This window comes from Pimephales promelas, chromosome 15 (genome assembly GCF_988280905.1).
Source record: "Pimephales promelas chromosome 15, fPimPro1.hap1.1, whole genome shotgun sequence".
NCBI classification, from domain to species: Eukaryota; Metazoa; Chordata; class Actinopteri; order Cypriniformes; family Leuciscidae; genus Pimephales; species Pimephales promelas.
The window spans coordinates 7,539,855-7,561,129 of NC_142783.1; the positions used below are offsets into that span (position 1 = coordinate 7,539,855).

The 21,275-nt window shown below is 37.6% G+C and overlaps 1 protein-coding gene across 3 annotated transcripts in view; it reads right to left on the bottom strand.

The window, feature by feature from the left end:
• The window catches only part of tiam2a (TIAM Rac1 associated GEF 2a), a 128,176-nt gene that overhangs the window by 36,931 nt on the left and 69,970 nt on the right, over positions 1-21,275 (bottom strand). For all 3 annotated transcript variants that reach the window (XM_089120069.1, XM_039650975.2, XM_039650976.2), the window contains exons 10-16: positions 19,239-19,295; positions 16,901-17,068; positions 10,803-10,907; positions 10,607-10,685; positions 10,402-10,491; positions 10,009-10,221; positions 748-839 (exon numbers count right to left, since the gene is read on the bottom strand). In XM_089120069.1, the coding sequence (XP_088976195.1) occupies positions 748-839; positions 10,009-10,221; positions 10,402-10,491; positions 10,607-10,685; positions 10,803-10,907; positions 16,901-17,068; positions 19,239-19,295 (804 nt within the window). The remainder of the gene's footprint in view (positions 1-747; positions 840-10,008; positions 10,222-10,401; positions 10,492-10,606; positions 10,686-10,802; positions 10,908-16,900; positions 17,069-19,238; positions 19,296-21,275) is intronic.

The window sequence follows — 21,275 nt, forward strand, 5'->3', positions numbered from 1 at the left end:
CTAGGTAACAATGTGTAATTAGACTAAAGGTTCATTTTGCGCCGGAGTTGTCCTTTAAGATCAATAAAAGTGTTTGTCTTTGAGCGTTTAGCCTTTAGCATTACGAGCTCTTGTGTTGGTGACAGTAATAAGCGAGCAGTGTGAAGGCCAAAGCTCCTTGAAGAGGCTAATTACAGAGTGATAACAAACATTGACAGACAAGCTTTGACACAGCTGCTACTCAAAATACACACACAGACACACACAAAGAGATATTTCCTATCCCCTAACCCTCACAAAAAAAACATTTTGCACTTTTAAATATGAATTAAAACATTTAGTATGTTTATTAATCTGTTCTAATTGTGCGACATCTGTGAGCACCTAGCAGAGCAAGTAAAACCTCTACGAACACACGAAAGGGCATGTACATACTGTACACTGCAAATCAATATAATAAAACAGATATTAAAGTTTGTGACGTCAGAAACACCAGCAATTTCTTTGCACTACAGTTTTAAGGTGAAAATGCTCAGCAATGGTGTTGACTTATGGATTTGCCCATGGTTCGTCTTAAAGCTTATTAAAAACACCGCATAGATGTATAACAACATTAAAAGCCTGATTTTCACCATAGTGGGACCTTAAATTTCACCTGAACACCAAAGGTACAACCACGCAATGTACAGTATAGCAGTATATAATATCAATATATCAGTGTTTGTGAAATTGACGAATTAGATGGGTGGAAAAATCTATATTGTTTACCTTGCTGTGCTGAACTGTTCGATGGTTGTTGTATGAATCCTGAAGACCATCATCTACAACCAAGCCTAAGACGTCTGCCACACAGGACACATCTGAGGAGAAAGATACCATAAGTCACACTTCTTTTAAAACACTTCTTTACAAAACACTTCTTTTCCATTGAAAATAATGGAATTCCTTTTTGGTCACTGTGTAACCCTTCAAATTCAGAGCTTTTTGTGAAATCACATAAACAAGTGAAGATGCCATGCCACTGCATCATGAATGTAGAGATTATTTTTTAATTAGTCATTTGCCTTATTCAGTTCACCAGTTTCAATAGTTTGAACTGGCAGAGAGTGAAATATGAGATGTAAAATACAATGGGGGAAAATAGTCTTGATGCTTAAACAAAAGGCAGAACCTGGACCCAAACTTGAAACCAATTACATGGGATCTCTATAAAATCACATCACTTAGTTTCCTCACGTCTGTGCAGTTAACAGCTAAGTAGTTCTATTACTAATGGCTTCAACATATCTGCTAAGACAGCGCCTCCACGGGCAAACTGAGGATTCGGCAACAGTGCTGGCAGCAGTGATGCACTTCATCTACCCGGAGATGTTTCTTTTCATTAACACAGCTGAAATGGTTGTGCTGCTTAAAGACAAGCAGAAAGTCACAGCTTACCGAATTTTGAATTTCTTGCAAGTTAAATTTGGTACATTTGGTTGGTTCAACACTGCATTGGCTGCCTATTAAACATTGAAAAAAAATTTTAATTATTGCTGATTACATACAAAGCACTAAATGGTTTAGCTCCCCAGTACTTGAGCGAGCTCATAAAGGGGTGATGAACTGAGAAATCAAAATTTCCTTGAGCTTTTGACATCTAAGAGGTCATCGTATTATAAGAATATCCTGTAAGTTTCAGAACTGAAAACGTCCTTGTTAGTCCAATAAAAGCTTTTATTGACACCAGGCTCAGCAAACGACTCGTTTTTCAAAGTGGGGAACTATGACGTCAAAGAGGATAAAACCCCATCCCCACAGAGGAAGATCAACGCCTGCTTCAACACGGCCGGTTTAGCCCCGCCCACCGATTCGCGCAATACATGCATAGCTAAATAATATAGATGCCTACCTCGTGATGACAAACTGGATCGAGCTACCGAGCAGTACAAAATATTGTGCAGTGCCTGGTTGTGGAAGAAGAAAGTCGCTGCATAAGCTTCCTCTGGATTCCAATAAGACTGCATGGATAAACTTTATTTTTAATGAAGTTCCACTCCAGCTGATGAGGGTAAAACATTGTCCGTCTCTTCCCTTCATTTCACTGAGGATTGTTTTGTAAATAAGACTGTATTTGCAGGCCGATTAAGAGTAAAGAACGGTGGTGTGCCATCTATATTGGATCTGACAGGAATTTTGCAACACACGGACTCTGGGTCGAATCATTCCGGTTGCCATTTTACAACATTGGACGTTTTCAAAACAATTTCCCCCAACAAATTCATCGACGGGACTCATTATAATATGCAAAACTGTTATCCACTCACAGCAGTGGGCGTTTACTTCCAAGTCTTCAGTGCGAGACGCCCATAAAAACCCAGCGTTTTTCAGGTAGGCTCAAAACTTGGGTACAAAATAGCCTATTACTTACTCATTTTGATGTTTTTGAATGCAAAAACCAAGCGAACGTCATAAATTGACCTCAGACAACAATATAAAAAAAAATTAAAAAGCCAGTTCATGACCCCTTTAACGCATTTCTTTAACGTCTTTCACGTCTATTGCGATCTCAAAATTCTGGCCAGCTGAATACCTAGAATATCAATATCAACTTCTGGCGTTAGACTCTTTTCCTATTTAGCACCAAAACTCTGGAACAGTCTTTAAACAAACTGGCTCTAACCAGAACATAGCAAAAATTGGACAGCCCAGATGCACGACACGAGAACAAGTACATCACAGTCTCTAGTTTGAAAAACAGACCCCACAATAGCGTTCACCTGGCAGCTTCAATGTACATGCTAAATACCAGTTTCACCTGCAACAGTGAAGAGAGTCACATCTGACACTGGCAGATAAGTTGAGGAAACAGTTCTGCGATAAATTTTCTTACAAGCCAATAACCACAAATGGGAAATGCTGTAAACTGGCTAGAAAGTATAAGGTCTTCACAGCTCTCATTGCAGTAAGTGGATGAACTGCAGTGTATACTTCATATTTTAAATCATTAAACATTTTATCAAAAAAAAAAAAAAAAAAAAACATGATTATCTCAATTAAAAAATAAAAATGTCAGAAAGACTGTGGAAGCCTTTTCTAAGATCAAATTAATAGATCAAAATATTTGTATTCCAACACTTGATTATTTTAGTCCTAAATGGAGACTAATCTTTAACAAATTTTAGTCTCTGCTTTTCACAGTGTCATTTATGCCATTTCTTTCAGCTTCCTGATGCTTCAAATTCTTAATGGTTATGCAAGTTTTTGTTTTACCACGGTTGCATCGCTATGTTGCTAAATGAGGCTTGAAGGGAGGTTTCATTGGCACTGCACCACTACACAGGAAAACCATAGTGTGTACTCATTCTTCCTTGTCATTATAGAAAATATAGAGGTCATGTCTGCTACAGTATATCTAAATGAATCTAACGAAGGCCCAGATAATAAGACAGTATCAGTTACCCACACTACAACGAAGACTCACTCAAGCATAATCAGTGTGTCGCAGACATGAGCTAAAGTGCATAAGGTGAACTCAGTTTTAGTTTAAGTCACAGATAAATGTCACATGTTAAATACCTACATTAAACTAAAATACAATAAACTGCACCACTGTTTTTAACAAGTGTGTTGACATACCTCTTTAACCTGAATAAAGACAACTAATCAGACTAGTCTAGCGGACTAGTTTAATGGTATGCACACTGCCCCAACTGCCCCTCTCTTTTTTCTTAAAGGGATAGTTCAACCCAAAAATTCAGTCATCAATTCACCCTCTTGTTGTTCCAAAACCATAAGAACACAAATATACTAGGTATACTATGATATTAGACTGCATAACCTATAAAATATAATAAATTTCAAACCTGAACCAAAGATATTTTTATTCAAAGATCAACAGTCTGTCATTAGTCTTTAGTTTGTCACAAAAACAACAACATAAAAATCATGAACTCACATGTCATTGTGAAAAAAACAAAACAATGACTGTTGTAACAGTGCGTAAATCAGACCTTTCAGGCTATAGCCATTCATATTTTGAATGAAAATTTCCTTATCAATACATATCTAAATTTGCACTTACGGTATCTTTGTATAACTTAAAAATAGAAACAAAAACGATGCGGCAGCCAATTTGCAACTGGCGGGGGCTGCAGGACAACTCAACCTCCATGGACAGTCTTTAATGTTTTACCAGACAAGAACTACTCAAGATTTAATTTTTTCGGGACAATTAGGGCTGGAATCGGGATTCGGGACAACAGCTTAGATTTAGGGACTGTCCCTATTTGTGTTCCAAAGACACTGAATTGTCTTGTAATGTTACACAGTTCCATTACGTGTTTCCAAGTAAAACATTTTGCATGTTCTTGGTTTTGTTTTGTGTTTAGCAGCAAATTTCAATCTGACAATACTTTTACAAAACAACATGCATGTAAAAAATAAGTAAATAAATCAATCAGATGGTTATTTTTTTTTAGTAATTGCTTAGTAGTTATAGACATTTAATAAAAAAGTGGCACACAAACCTTCAACAGTTATTATGGGGTAAAAAATCTTGGCTTGTGAAACACTGTTGTAACCAGACAGTGCTCTGTACATGAAAACTTCATGTTGCTCACTGCTTACAAAAGATGCTGCAAAATTAGACAAAAGAAGCAAACCAACAATAAATCACCTTTTTCAATGTCACTTTAAACCTTATTTGTGATTATAGTGGTTTACAGAATTTTTTTTTAAGTTATGACTTTAATTTTACAACATCACATTTAACGCAACATCATAAATAAATACAGAAACACGCGCGTTATGATGTTCATTCAATCAAAACACCTACCAGGCAGGCCCAAAAGAAGCCAGGTTCAAATCCAGCACGCAACACTGCTCCTCCTCACAGCATTTACACTGCTATTTGTTTATCAGTTTTTATAAAAGACTGAGTTGGTACAGACAACAGTCTAGTTTGAGGAAGTCAGGGGGAAGGAAGTTTACGGGTGAGGTGTGACAAGTGTCAAATGCCTAAAACAGTGAGTTTGACGCAAAACAAGTAAAGAGAAAGTTGTTGTATGTATTTATATATGATATATTTAGGTCATGTTTGATAAAAATAAAACTGCCTATACCACAATGGACCCTATTTTTAGAAACAGATATCATCTGATATTTAATACTGCAGCACGGCAGAGATGACAAACCAGGAGCAAATAGGCCTAAAATTTCTCATATGTTAAAATGATGTAAATTTTGTAGCACGTTGGCTTTAGTGCCGGATTGTGGGCCTGAACAGAGAGATTACGATACTAACAGTGTGTCATCACCATATTGAAAAGAAGTATAACATCAACAATTGTGATACTCTTTTGCCACCAGCTGTCCTGCAGATGAGAAATGTTTGGCTGCATGTTTCTGTTTGCAAGCGTTGCAACTACAAAAACATTAAGAGAAGCACAATACTATATAAGTGGTGATGAACTAACGTGTAAGCTTGAAAGTAGTGAACTGGGCTGCTTACAAAATTTCGAAAGCGGTTAACAAACTGCATTTTCTTAGAAACTTAGGTTTAGGAAACACATATAGAAGATTAAGTGAAGTGCCGTGAAGCCCAAGTATAGAAGTCCTCAATGAGGCCTCCTTATAATGCAGAATAAGATCAGAGGGACAGAAAGCTCTCAGATTTCATTAAAAAAAATATCTTCATTAGTGTTTCGAAGATAAATGAAGGTCTTACAGTTTTGGAATGACATGAGGGTGAGTTTTTAGTTTAATTTTTGGGTGAACTAATGCTATATACTATTAATGCCAACTGCATAAATTGACACAGGGTGTGTAATTTTGCTGTGAATTTTACTACAGTATTTAACCCCATCTCCTTTAAAAAAAAAAAATCTTTTTTGCACTAGGTACACAAAATAGTTCCTCTCAGGACCTTTTGGATAAAAATGTCACTATTGAAACTGCAATTTAAAATACAGTTAATTAATTAATTAAAATAGTGCCATTTTCTCAGGTTTGGCCTATAAAGCAAATACATGATTCCTGTTTTCTGCAACCATTCTAAATATTCAAGATGTTCAAAACATTTTAAATGTTCTTCATCTGAGTATTTTTCTCCCATCACAACCTTTTTCAGCAATGGATCAGCCCGATCTTGATCTTGATCTTAATCTTGATTCAAAACCTGCTACCATCCAAACTAGTTTTACCAGCATTCAATGATCTTTATCTTCACTGTGTGAACAAATTTCGGAGCTTGAACACAGGGTGAGCTCTAACGAAGATAACTTTGACGACCTGTCGAAACGCGTGCAAACACTTGACGGCGCTAAGAACAGAAGTCGAATTTAACCAAAAGGACTGAAGACTCTTGGTTCTTGGATTTTTACTTGTTTCTTGGATTCCCTTTTTTCCTCTGACCCCTGCCTGCCTGTTAGTTTGTTTGTTTGTTTGGACTGCCTTCCTGTGCTTGACCTGTGTTTGATTACGATTCTAGATAACTCAAATAAATACTGCATTTTGGATCCTCAACGTTCGTTTCGCAGAGCAGTTTGTGCCAGTCTACCTGTTCTGTTCCTTTTATATGGAAATTAGTTACTCCTTTGTTCAAAGGTGAAGACTCATGTGGTGTGAATAATTATTGTCCAATTTCTATTGCTAAACTTATTTTTAATCAATTATCATTGTTTATTAATTCATTAAATATTCTATCTCCTCTACAGTCTGGTTTCAGACCTAATTTTTTCACTACAACTCCTCTTTTCAAATTTACAAATTACGTGTTTTCATCTTTTGACAATGGCCAGGCCACAGGTGCCATTTTCATCGATCATTTCAAAGGCTTTAGATATGGTCAATCATTATCTTCTTCTTGATAAATTGTATTCTATTGGTTTAACTTTAAATTCTATTTCTTTGGTTCAGTGCTTATCTTCTTAACAGACATCAATATGTTGTTTTCAGGGTTTTCAGTCAGATTACGTAATTGTTGAAAAAGGTGTTCCACAAGGTTCTACTCTTGGACCATTGCTTTCTCTATTTTTATTAATGATTTACCTCAGATATGCTCAAATTGTTCAATACACCTTTATGTCAGTGACACTGTTATTTACACCACTAATTCTGATTTGTTACAAATATAGAATTCTGATTTTTATTTGGTTCAAAATAGTTTAATAACAATATTACTTTTCTTAAATGTCTGAGCAAAATTAGAGGGATAATAAATAAAAAGGGAAAATGAATGTAGGTTGGGACTCGACTTTAACCTTTAAGAATTGACTGAATCATGTAAAGTTGTGTGTAAAGTTTGTGTAGAGGTGAATAAGATGGCAGCACTTAATTTTACATTCCTGTTCTGCATGTATATACTAGGTACTGATAACTTGGTAATAACATGGTACTAACTATGACCTAAACCTATGTTAAGTCCATGTAGTTACTTTAAGGCCCAAATATAGACCTTATTCGCAAACACCGGAAGTAGCCAACCGCAGCCATATTGTTGACATGACATCTGTCCTGCTGCTCCTAGCCGCGCACAGATTTGAGTTGAGGGGAGCAGTAGCCTGGCTTCATCTCATCGTATCAAGAGAAGATAAGCTTGATTGGTGTGGACCCACATCAAATAATAGCATTAAGGAAAGATCCGTCCTTATTGCCAGCCGTAACTTATCTGGATTTTTATAACTATCTCTTTCATACAGTATCCGTATACAAACTACAATTTGCCTCAACAAGGCTCATTCGTGGAGGTGGAAAAACAAGTTCTTTGTGACATGCAAGTTTTGTTGTACTAAAGAAAAGGTATGAGAGTTGGTGGTTTTTGTCAATTTTAAGTTTTCATTTAAAATGTTTGCAATTTTAATATAAGTACATGGTACATGGTTACATATTTGACCACTTGCTTGAACAACTTAATATATAGAAGTAATGCATGGAATAATTGGCTTATGTTGTTGAAATAGTGAGTATGTATTAAAATAAAAATAGTGAGTACTGGAGTGTTTGTGGCAGAGCCGCGCATCAGTTGCACACTGCAAACGCAGCATACTGTATAAAGCACTAACGTTATAGTATAGCGCAGAGGTCTCAAACTTTTTGTGGCCCCCTACTTGATTTTAAAGTTTAATGTTAGTGCGGCCCGCCGTTGCGTTTGCCGCGTTTTTTTATTATTAATATTTTTATCCCTTATGGGCTACCATATATAGTCTCGTGACAGCTTACCGTGGGTTTGTTGTCAATAGTTGTCATAGACAACCACGAAGTACAAATATACTGCGCCTGGAAAAAATGAGCACGTCGCTTCAATTATGAGCGCGCTCGGCGCTTGATGCGCGCCTACGTTTGAAACGTACTTGAGCGTGCAAAATATGTGAGCGCGATATGTGAACAGGCGAGCTACCACCACCAAATCAGGCCACAGCTACTGATAGCTCGCGAGCGACGTGTTGGATACCCCTGCTCTAAAACAATGTGAGAATAATCATTTTGAGCTTGTAATATGTGTTGTGTCTGCACACGTTCAATGAACGATAGTTAATGAACTCGTTCATATTTTGGGCGAACGTGAACTGAACGTAGCCTACTGTATTACTGCCTGATGAACGTTACAGTGAACTCGTTCATTCTAGTGTCTGTGAACCGAGGAGGCGTTGTAAGATCATTTAAAAGGCTTTTATGAGGTCGGTGAGGATGGGAAAATCGTACATGTCTGTGCAAACTTTGCCCGTCGATAAAATGATTGTTATCTGTGGTTGTAGGTTGTGGCAATAATAATAGCCTAATAATAAAAAAGAAGCTCGCAGCAACATATGGGGGAAAAAAGAACTAGTTCATTTTTGAAATATGAACTGAAATAGTTCATTTTAAAATTTGTGAATTGAACTTTGAACTAGTTCATGTAATGAACTTGGTCCAACAGCTTGATAGGTTTGCTTTGATATGTGCAAAGTCAGTAATTTGCCTGAGACACTATACATGTGTAGAAAGAATTATTTGTATTTCAAAAGCAGTAATTGGTTTTCTAAGTATAATAAAAGGAAATGTGCCTTTTGGAAAAAAAAAAAAATCAATATAATAGTGTAAAGAAAATAAAAAGCAAATATGACTATCATCACAACAAAGATGTTGTGTATAAGAAAAAGACAAAGAAAGTTTGTAAAACTGTCAACTGTCAAGGACAGCTCATCAAGAACCAATCATGTACAGAAAGGAATGTTCAAATTCAGAGGAACAGTTCAGAAGAAACGTTAATAATAAAGATTGAGAAGATTGGATTAGTTGTGCTCCATTTTTGGAATACTTAAATACATTTTTTTTTTTTTTGAATACTTGATGCGGCCCGGCCCGGCCTGATCCAGACTCTATCTCCAGCGGCCCCCAGTTAATTTGAGTTTGAGACCCCTGGTATAGCGCGTCCTGTTTCTGTACCGCATACACACTGCACACGGATTATGTGTGAAACCTGTGGTAAAATGATGGGAACAGACTTTTCTGTGGGGAGTTGGCTGAAAGTTTAGTCTATTTATCTAGCTAGCCTCTCCTGCGCTGGCTCAACTCAGTCTCCTTCCCTTCGCGATTTCTGACAGTCGGTAACTTATCGCATAAAAACTAACTCCGGGGTTCTTATTGCTGTTGTTAGAACACAACACACGCCATCACGCTGTAAAAAAAAAACAAAAAAAAAACAGTGATAATGGATAATAACAACGCTGCCTTGCTTGTCAATTGAAAGATTGACGTTTTTTTCTCCATTCTGCCACTGATGGAGGTTTACGGTAGTTCCTTGCCACTGTCACCTTTTTCGCTTTTGTTGCCTTTTTTCACCTTTGTTGACATTGGCTTTTGGCTTGCTTAGTTGGGGACATTAAATTTAATATTCAATAATAACATTGATCTGCCTGCATTGACACCATTATATGAGAACTGAACTGATCTGTATTGTAAAAAGCGCTACATAAATACATGTGACTTGACTTTCAAAGTTTTGTTATTGAGCATTGAATTCATTGAATTCATCTGGAACATATGTAGTACATAGTATGTCTTCTGTACCTGTTGAGGACTTGGCTCTTTGGTGGTTTTGGAGATTATCCCTACGCAGAGAGTGCGTGTTTGCAGTGTCTGAATTGTGCAGAATGGAGGGCGGATGACGTTTCACGGTCAGTTGCAGAATCTGATCGCTGAATAAAGTCTGTATCAGAGCCAGGTCCAGAGAAGACACCTCACAACCATTCAGAACCACGATCTCATCACCAGGCCTCAGACCTATCAATGATATAAAACAACAGGAATGAAACAAAAGTTATAATTATAAAACTGGTGTCTTCACTTCACTACTATCTTTTGGTCTTTGTTCAAATACCTAAAGGATGTTTATAACATATCCAAACAGCATAACCTACATAACCTCAGAGATAAAAGCTGTATCTACAGAAGCAAAAGTACCTTCGCTGAAAGCAAGCCCATCAGGGAGAACTTCACTGACAACGATACGGCTGTTTTTGAGGCTGTCTACATAGCCTGTAACAGCAAAGCCTTGAGCAAAAGAAACAAGACACTGTGAGAAACGGCATGCATCATAAAGTGCCATCAGTCCCCAATGAGCTTAAAAACAGCCACTTGAACTTCCCCTTTCCATTGACTTGCTTACCAAAGTCACCAGTTAGACTGGGTCTAGACATGTGCAGAGTGTAGACGCTCAGTTGGCAGACCTCCAGTTCGTCATATGACTAGGGTGACCAAGATGTCTAGGTTAGTGCACAAATCATGCAGTTCACCAACTTCAGCTTTTATAAACCGAGCCATTATCCATTCAACATTAAGCTATGCCATTATCAATATCTTACCAAGTTCTGCAGAAGCTCAACAGCTGATGGTGTTGATACCTCCATTATGTCTCCCACACACCTTCTCAGCCGTAAACAGTGCATGCTGGGGTCCAGGCCTATGACCTACGAGACGGAAATATATCTTAATATTCAGCCCTTTCTACATACAACAAATAAAATAGCATCAATACTTAGTTGTGTGAGCAAGGCACTAGCAACACCAAGGTCATGGGTTCAATTCCCATGGAAAGCAAGAATTGATAAGATGTGTACCTTGAATCCAATGTAAGTTTTTGGCATCTACTAAATATGTAAAAGTGAAGTAGTGAGCAACATATTAAGTTAATAACAAGTAAATCATTTGACTTCAGGATAGTTGGAATATGTTGATGGTCACTGTATGTTTTTGTTGTAAGAAAAAGAACAGAAGTGTGAACATTCTTCAAAACATCTACTTTTCTGTTTCCACGTGAGGTCATTTTAGAGGGGGACGAGACAAGGTTTAGTAAATGGTGACAATATATATTTTGGGTGAATTATTTGTATAAATAAAATTCTTTGACTAAACAATATACTGTATGTGGTGAGATTTGCCATTCAAGAAATTTTCAGAACTTTTGTTCTTTAGCAGAAACTAGACAATGGTCAGTCATTGGCATACCAGTGAACGGTAAACTACACTATTGTTCAAAAGTTTGGGGGGGGGTCTGTAAGATTTGAAATAATAATACTTTTATTTTGCAAGGATGCATTCATTTGATCAAAAGCACAGTAAAGTTACAAAAAAGATAAAAATGTATCATGGATTCCACCAAAATATTGAGTAGCTCAACTGTTTTCATAAGAAATGTAGTAAGACATTTTTCTTGAGCACCAAATCAGCGTATTAGAACGATATATATTCAAATAGAAAAGTTATTTTTAAAGGCCACACTTTAAATTAGGTGTCTTTAACTATTGTTTAATTGCATCAAAAAAATTGTTAAGTACGATTAACTTATTGGGCCCTATTTTAAAGGGGCACCATAAGAATGCTGTTTTTGTCAAACAGCGACCCCTAGAGTAACTGTGGAGTACTTGTTTTTAACGTTACTGTGGTAAATACCACTCACGGAGGGCATGACGTGTTACATGGTATACAATAGTACAATGTGTTTAATTTGTCGTTTAATGAGATCTAATAGTGGTGAGAATTTTCACGTGATTAAATACATATCCCCATGAATACAGTATAATGGTCCAGAGGAAGAACTTTTGCCATGTGTGTCACAGGTTAGTTTATAGTTTATTTTCCTCATCAACACAGATTGTTTATTAGTGGCTGTATTTCAAGCAGGGACATGTTTTTTGTGCATTGGGTTTTGTGATTTCACCGTAATGAGTCTCTCAGTCCCCGCAACGGATTGAGCAATGAGTGCGCGTCCGTTTGAATATCACAACAGAACACTGAATCCACTGAAACTGATCGCAGCGCCAACGAGCACTTTGGTCACTTGATTTCAAAAACAACACATTTTAGATCGTCTCTTATTTCACAAACGAAATAAATGAATCTACTAGAGTTACCTGGAGATGTTTTATTTGTTTGTATTGGTACATCCGTGCTGTGAGATGTTTGTATGGGACCGGGTATGGGATGGGACCGGAGTAAATATAGTTTTTGTAATCCAGCGGAGTGTGTGTTTATTATAAATTATTATTATACATTGTTAAACATGAAAAAATGCATATTTTCCATATTCTTGTCTACCGGACTTAACGAATGGTTTACAGACACGAACTTTGCTGTGAAATTTTTTTTTTTAAAAATCACAAATCTTGCATGTCAAGATGACACTGGGTTCAGACTTCTAAGTGACCGACTTTTGGAGCTATACCCAATTAAAAATTAAAATTCAGAAAAAAAATTATTATAATTTCGGACCGGAGTAACAGAATTCACAAATCATAAATAACGAATTGAGATATCATTTGCATGTCCACGACACCGCACTGCGGGACCACAGCGAAATGAAATCTAAAAATCAAACCGCAAACACTTGTTTTAGATTGAGCCTGATTTGTGAAAACCTTCCAGACGTCAGTTTGGGCCAGTTAACCCTTCCCTGTGGGGTTAACTTGGTCATTCTGATTTGTGAAAACTTTCACAGATTAGTTTGGGTCAGTTAACCCTTCCCTGTGGGGTTAACTTGGTCATTCTGATTTGTGAAAACTTTCACAGATTAGTTTGGGTCAGTTAACCCTTTCCTGAGTGGTTAACTTGATCATTCTGATTTGTGAAAACTTCCAGAGGTCAGTTTGGGTCAGTCAACCCTTACCCGTGGGGTTAACTTGGTCATTCTGATTTATGAAAACTTCCAGAGGTCAGTTTGGGTCAGTCAAACCTTCCCTGTGGGGTTAACTTTGTCATTCTGATTTGTGAAAACTTTCACAGATTAGTTTGGGTCAGTTAACCCATTCCTGAGTGCTTAACTTGGTCATTCTGATTTGTGAAAACTTCCAGAGGTCAGTTTGGGTCAGTCAACCCTTCCCTGTGGGGTTAATTTTGTCATTCTGATTTGTGAAAACTTTCACAGATCAGCGTGGGTCAGTTAACCCTCCCTGAGTGGTTAACCTGGTCATTCTGATTTGTGAAAACTTTCACAGATAGGTTTGGGTCAGTTAACCCTTTCCTGAGTGGTTAACTTGGTTATGCTGATTTGTGAAAACTTCCAGAGGTCAGTTTGGGTCAGTTAACCCTTCCATGAGTGGTTAACTTGGTCATTCTGATTTGTGAAAACTTTTACAGATCAGCGTGGGTCAGTTAACCCTTCCTTGAGTGGTTAACTTGGTCATTCTGATTTGTGAAAACTTTCACAGATAGGTTTGGGTCAGTTAACCTTTTCCTGAGTGGTTAACTTGGTTATTCTGATTTGTGAAAACTTCCAGAGGTCAGTTTGGGTCAGTTAACCCTTCCCTGAGTGGTTAACTTGGTCATTCTTATTTGTGAAACCTTCCAGAGGTCAGTTTGGGTTAGTTAACCCTTCCCTGAGTGGTTAACTTGGTCATTCTGATTTGTGAAAACCTTCACAGGTCAGTTTGAGTCAGTTTTGTTCTGTAAATTTGGTCATTCTGATTTGTGAAAAATTTCACAGATCAGTTTGGGTCAGTTAACCCTTCCCTGAGTGGTTAACTTGGTCATTCTGATTTGTGAAAACTGAAAACCCCCATTCAACCCGAAAGAAGTCATATAACCATTTCAATAACTCTGAAGCTGTTAAATTAAGCTAAAATAACTGCATAGTGTCCCTTTAACGATCTGAAACGCAAGTGTCAAAGCGCAAAGCGCAAGTAACTTTGTGGGCGGGTCCCGGCGCTGTTGCTATTTTACAGGCGGGATAAATGCCTCTTGCGCCTGGCGCAAATCTAAAAGAGGTTGGTCTGAAGTAGCTTCATTATGGGCTATGTGCACAACTGTAGTTCCGATCAGTTTCCGGTCTACGACTGGTCATCCGCATCCACTAATAAACAAACAAGATGAGTGCTGCTGTTGTACGAAAAAAAGAGTTCTTAAACACATCTAAGTTTCTAAGAACTGTAGGTGGATCTAACGTCTGTTACAACGCGCAACGCGCCACTGACATTAGACCAGGTTTTATCTGGTCAGTGGCGCAATTGTTTTCTGGAAGTGTAAAATAGCCCCTGGGAATGTTTGCACCGAAACACAACTCCTTTTTGCGCCGATCCGCCCAGGGAGCGCAAGTTCATTTCCTAGTTTACTGACGTGCGTCTGTGGAGGGAAAAATCCCGCTTTGCGCACGTGCAAAATAGGAATGATACATGCGTTTGTGTATAAAGTCATTTGCGCCGGGTGCAAGATAGGGCCCAATGTGTTGATGTTGTATTGCAAAATGGGTAAGGTTGGGATAAGATGTAATTAAAGAAATTTATAAAAACGGTTAGTTCCCATCCTTGATTCTGATTGGTCAATAGATGTGCTTTATTCACGATAAAACACGGCTATGACCGCTTCACCCAACGGTTCTATTTATCACTGCGCCCCTAGCAACACCCTTAGCAACCACACATATCAACATAGGCTAAACATAGAAAAAAAAACGTAAGAATTAAAAAGGCTAAAATGTTTAAAGTAAATGTCGATTTACTAGGTGGCATCACGATGGATAAGTGGTTTGAGGAACAATTTGGAGAGACTTTTACAAATACGAAACGTCGAGTTGAAGTGCTGAAATGTAACATTGACACATTCGAGAAGACTCGTAATGAAAAAAATACCGTGCAGCAAACCCAATGGGCAGTGAAATGCTTTGGTTACTGGTGTAGTGAAAAGGGTTGCAGCATAGATTTTAAACAAATCACCAAGACGGAACTTAAAGCACTTTAATATCCGTGACTTCTACGGAACTGTCAGAAGCTCCACAGGAGAAAAATATGGGATCAGTAGCTATGTAGTGTTACGTGCGGTCTGAACAGATTCCTGAATGATCCACGAGTATGTCCTGGTGTCTGATGAGTAGGGTTGGGTATCGTTTGAATTTGAACGATTCTGATTCCGATTCCGATTCCTTGTTTCAATTCCGGTTCCTAACGATTCTCGATTCCGATTTTTTTAAGAGACAGGGTCAAAAAAGTTTAGCTAACCTTGCTAACCAACGGTCTTTCTGAAGGAAATAATCCTTTCTGAAGGAAATACTCCTGTCACAAATACTCCTTTTGTCACAAATTTAGCATTTTGCCGAGATTTCGTTATTTTTAGAAAAGTAAAGCCACACTTTGGACCGCTGACGTAAGCTACTAATGTTCGACTCGCGCGGTTATGCCAACACTTCCGGTAGACGCTTCTTCGTTGGTGTTGTTCAGCGGTTTCTTCTTCCGCTCGGCGGACTGTGAATATCGAAACTAGGAATCAAAATTTTTACTTTTGAACGATTCCGGGAAAAAACGAAAAGTTAGTCCCGGTTCCAATCGATACTCGATTCTCGATACCCAACCCTACTGATGAGAGACAGCAAATTCACCTCATCCAATAATGTTTTTGTTGGAGTCGTAAAGACAATGAGAAGAGAGGGTCGTGATAAAACGGAGCATCACACACCGATTTCTACTAAAGATTTCAGCACCATAAAACTGTCCGATGCGCTTAATCCCAACACAGCCGTTACTTATTCACGATACAGCACAGCCTCTCGTACCTTATTGCACATTAATAACATGTAATTATGTGTAGTTTAAAAAAAATGGTCCCACTTTATATTAAGTGGCTTTAAGTACTATGTACTTACATTAAACAATAAGTACAATGTATTATTTTGTTCCTGTTGTATTGTAAAACACTTTTGCTGCTATTGAGGTGTGATACGGGTAAGGTTAGGGAATGGTGTGGTGGTATGTGTAGGTTTAAGGGTAAGTTAAGGTGTGAGGGGAGGGTCAACTGTGTAATTACAAATGTAATTACATAAAGTAATTATAGCTGTAATTACATGCTGGTATTTTTAAAATATAAGTACAATGTAAAAACATCTATGTACACAATAACTCCATTGTATAAAATTATTCATTTCAATGTAAGTACATAGTACTTGAAGCCACTTAATATAAAGTGGGACCAAAAAAATAAGTACAATATAAAAACCCATGTACACAAAAAGTGCACTATAACAAATTATTAATTTAAATGTTAGTACATAGTAGTTAAAGACACAATATAAAGTGGGTCCTTTTCAACTGCAACAATATTTCACAATATTGCTGTTTTTACGGTATATTTGACTAAATAAGTCTTGATGAGTAGTAGATGAGAGACTGCTTTCAAAGAAAAGGTAAAAAATCTTACTGACACTTTTAAATGGTAGTGTATGGTAGTGTAGATAGTTACTATGTGAAATTCATGCGTGTGGGAAAAGCCATATATCAGACTAAGACAGCTGTCATGCAGAAAGCATCATCTTTTAATGAATTTCCCCAGATTCTGTCTTTTATAATGTCACACAAAGCCTCAGGTAAAGGAGTAATACAATAGTGTGTCTGCATGTATACATTGACTCAAAGAAATCAAAATGGGTGTGCTGGTAAATCAGGGTAATTAATCTGAACACTATTGAATGTAGTGATCTTACCCTGCAGGTCTCAGCCAAGACATCCATGACAGTGTGATGACTTTTCAGAAGAACCGTAACCATCTGGTAATCTGGCATATAGACGCATGTTGTGTTTTCCTGGCTGCAATCCCACTGGCTGCCTTCAGGTGGCATGACTGAGTAAACATTAGCCAAACTACCAAACCCCTGTGAAAGAAAACAAACATGATGAGAAATCTTCATCAGGTCAAATATAAAGACTTTTTGAATATTACTTTATTCCGTGGTTAGTAGTTAGTTACCTAATAATAACACATATTTGTCATGCCTCCTTATTAACTATTTGTGTGTTTAAGAAAGATTTGATAGGATTTCACTGTAAATCCTAAAACAAAAATGATCCGATTTAGATACAGGTAGATTATTAGAAATGATTTATAGGCAATAATAAGCACTTATAAATGAATCTAAAACTAAAGCATATGACACTGACTTGTTCCATGACTCATAGCATGGTGTTCAGTGCCATCAATCTATGCTTGTTTAAGGATGTGTCACTAAAAAACAAAATACACCATGGTTCTTTCATTGGGGATTAAGACTTTGGTGTCGGAAGCATTCACACACCAGAGAAAACATGTCTTGTCTCCGTTCCACAGGTACAGACTGTCCATACATCCCACTCAATGAAGTAATGGCCTTTTTTAGCAAGGGAAAGAGAGTTACCTAAAAGCAGCTGTATAACCCTCTGTTTGTCCAGTGAGTGGTGTGAATGAAGCCCTGACCAGCAGCAGAATGAGTGTGCATTCATTTAACACAGTAACGGTCAACTTTCCAAAAGAGCAGCCAAGGGCAACCGCCCAGTATACAATCCTCAGTGTGTGTGTGTGTGTGTGTGTGTGTGGCTCTCAGCACCAGAGGCTTCAGACTTTCCTCTGCAAAGTGGGAAAAATCATTTATGGAGGCTAACCTCCACCCGGAACATACTAAACATGGAATGATGAAGAAAAGACACTTGCTGTCCAAAATAACTCTTAGGTCTCTCAGTAACATGGGTGTGTTGGTCACCGTGGATTACTGAAGCGGCACACAGTGAGGAACCATGGACAAGAAATCACAAATTATTAGTTTCTCATTCCTTAGAACGTGTTTGTTTGAAATGAAACCGGAAACTACATAAATCAACTGATGTGTACAAAATCCAGTGGCGGCTGGTGAAAAATATCTTAGGTGGGGCTGTATCATATTTGGCATTTTCAATAGTCTGGTAACCATGGGACTCAGGTCTTTTAGCATTGTGGCATGCTCTTCCTCAAGACATCCGTCAAGCATCCACCCTTCTCTCCATCAAAAACCTCTTAAAAACACTTAAAAGAAAATCTGAATACTACTCTTCAGCTCACAATCTTTAAAGGTTCCATGACATGCTTATTTTTGTACGCTTTGATGTAGGCCTCTGCCTTGTTATGGATATTGTAAGAGATTATTGTAGTAACCTCTAAATATTACTTTCTGCCATCTTTGATGTTGAGGTTTATTTTATTTTTATTTTTAATTTCTTAATCTATATTGTAAAGCGACCTAGGGTGTTGGAAAGGCTATATAATTAACCATTCTTATTATAATTAATAACCACCCAAATACAATTTAAGGATACCAGTGCTCTGTGAAAAAGTAATTATTTAATGCCAATATTAAAAGGTTGAGGTATTCTTGCACAAAAACAAACGTATTGCATAAACTTTCCATTTGAAATTGAACTCAAACAATATACTTAGTGATTACTTAATTATAGCTGATTAAATAAAAAAAAAAGTATTACCCACAACAAATTTGAGTGATTTTTCATGCAAATATTCCACATGTGCAGTAAATAAGACTTTTCCTGACTTTAGTAGTGGTGGTGCGCATGGGCGTGGGAGCGGCCGCACGCTTGCTTGGGGCGCTACAAAAATCGCCAATAGCTGATCGCCCATTTTTCACATACACTGGATGCATTTAACATCTCAGACACACTAATATTGACAATTTGTATACATGATTTATGTATTTACTTATTTATTGCATTTGGCTCATAAACTGGTCTGGCTCATCAAGGTGGGCAACCCTAGCGCCCTCAATTGGCCAGCCGCCCCTGACAAAATCAGAAATTTTTTCTCCTCAAGAGACGCAGTTCCAGACAAGCATCCTCATTATAAAACCAGGAGCACAACAAAATACCAATCAAAATTGGACCATCTATCAGCAACAATATAGATTTTTTTGTAACATACTGTATGCTGAACAAAAAGACATTAATTACTAAATGTAAGTATAATGTGTAAAGCAAAACAGAGCTTTTTCTAGTTGGCAGGACTTAAAGTACACAGTAACGTACCTTAAAACTACAAGGAGGAATGATGTTTAGATGTCCTCCATTATCACTGTCAAAGACCTAAAACAAGAAGGAAAAAAAAACGGATCACTGCATAGTCATTAAACTCTTAGTCATATTTAGTCAGACAGAACAGAGCCATGGTTACAAACACTGCAGCAGACAAACTATCATTTCGTTGCTAAAAAAAACCCTCCCCAAGCAAATTTCCTGTAGTGAATCTATTTTGATCTTGAACAAAAGCATTGAGGCTTCAGTGGAAGTAAAGGGCATTATAATGGTTAGTAGGACACAGTCATGCAATCTCTTACAGCTTTTTAAAATATTCTTTATTTCTTTGCATTGGAACAGTCTGTCAGCCTCTATTAATCTAACATATACTACTATTGTGGACTCAAATATTGTAAGCGTTTCTTATAGTTAGCTTGTGATGTTCCTCATTTAAGTCGCTTTGGATAAAAGCGTCCCTCCCTGGCATGGCAATGTCTTATACATTTTTGATATTTTCCCCAAGGCCCATTTACAATGTTAGTTTTTCCGGATATTTTTCCTCTCTTCAAGCCTTAGAAATGACAGAGTGTTTTTCGCTGATTTGCCTTGAAGACAATTTTTTTGCCAATGAAGACGATTTGCCAAATTAATGTGTGAAGAGAAGAGAGGATAATCTGACACACCTCACATGGGACCATAATCTTAAAATACCAATGAAAATTAAAATTACGCACGATATATTCTACACAAAAATGTAATGATGTGAGGCCGACTATTTTTTATCACAGGAATTGAGTCTCGTTGTTGACTCTGTTGCTGTTTCCTGAAATTGCTTAAAGGGTTAGTTCACCCAAAAATGAAAATTAAGTCATTAATTACTCACCCCCATGCTGTACCAACCCCGTAAGACCTTCGTTCATCTTCGGAACACAAATAAAGATATTTTTTATTGAATCTGAGAGCTGGATCACTCTTCCATAGGCTTCCTAAGGGACTGGCTCTTGACGGCCCATAAAGTCATTAAAGAAAAGGTTTAAATATTCCATGTGCCTACAGCGGCTCAATTATAAGTTTATCAAGCGACGAGACTACTTTTTGTGCGAAAAAAACATAAATAACGACTTTATTCCACTATTCCATTACTTCCTTATGGGCGCATGCGCGAGAACTGAGACGAGGACGTTCTCATTCGACTACTTCTTGCTGCTCACCGCTTAGGAGTTTTACCGCCCCCTACCGTATAAGATGATGTGCTGAAGCACAAAACTTTCTGTTTACAAGCAGACGAAGATGCGCGCTGTACATACACTTTTCAATTTGCGTATTTTCCGCACTACAAGGTGCACTTAAAAGCCTTTAATCTTCTCAAAAAACGACAGTGTTCCTTATAATCCGGAGCGCCTTATATATGGATCATCATTTTATACGGTAGGTGGCGGTAAAACTCCTAAGCGGAGCAGCCGGTAACAAGAAGTAGACGAATGAGAACGTCCTCATCTCAGTTCTCGCGCATGCGCCCATAAGAAAGTAATGGAATAGTGGAATAAAGTCGTTATTTATGTTTTTTTCGCACAAAAAGTAGTCTCGTCGCTTGATAAACTTATAATTGAGCCGCTGTAGGCACATGGAATATTTAAACCTTTTCTTTAATGACTTTATGGGCCGTCAAGAGCCAGTCCCTTAGGAAGCCTATGGAAGAGTGATCCAGCTCTCAGATTCAATCAAAAATATCTTTATTTGTGTTCCGAAGATCAACGAAGGTCTTACGGGGTTGGAACAGCATGGGGGTGAGTAATTTATGACTTAATTTTCATTTTTGGGTGAACTAACCCTTTAAGATTTCACTCTTTTTTAAATCCCTATATTGCACATAAGTTGATTGCTCTCAGAATCTGTGGCTGTAGTAATGGCACGATGACGGAGAATTCAACACAAATGGTTTATTAAAAATAACACTCAGAAGTAAACAACGTAGAAGCACATCCACAACCACATAAATGACACAGAATAAGCAACACAAGGAACTATTGGCTTAAATGTACAGGGATA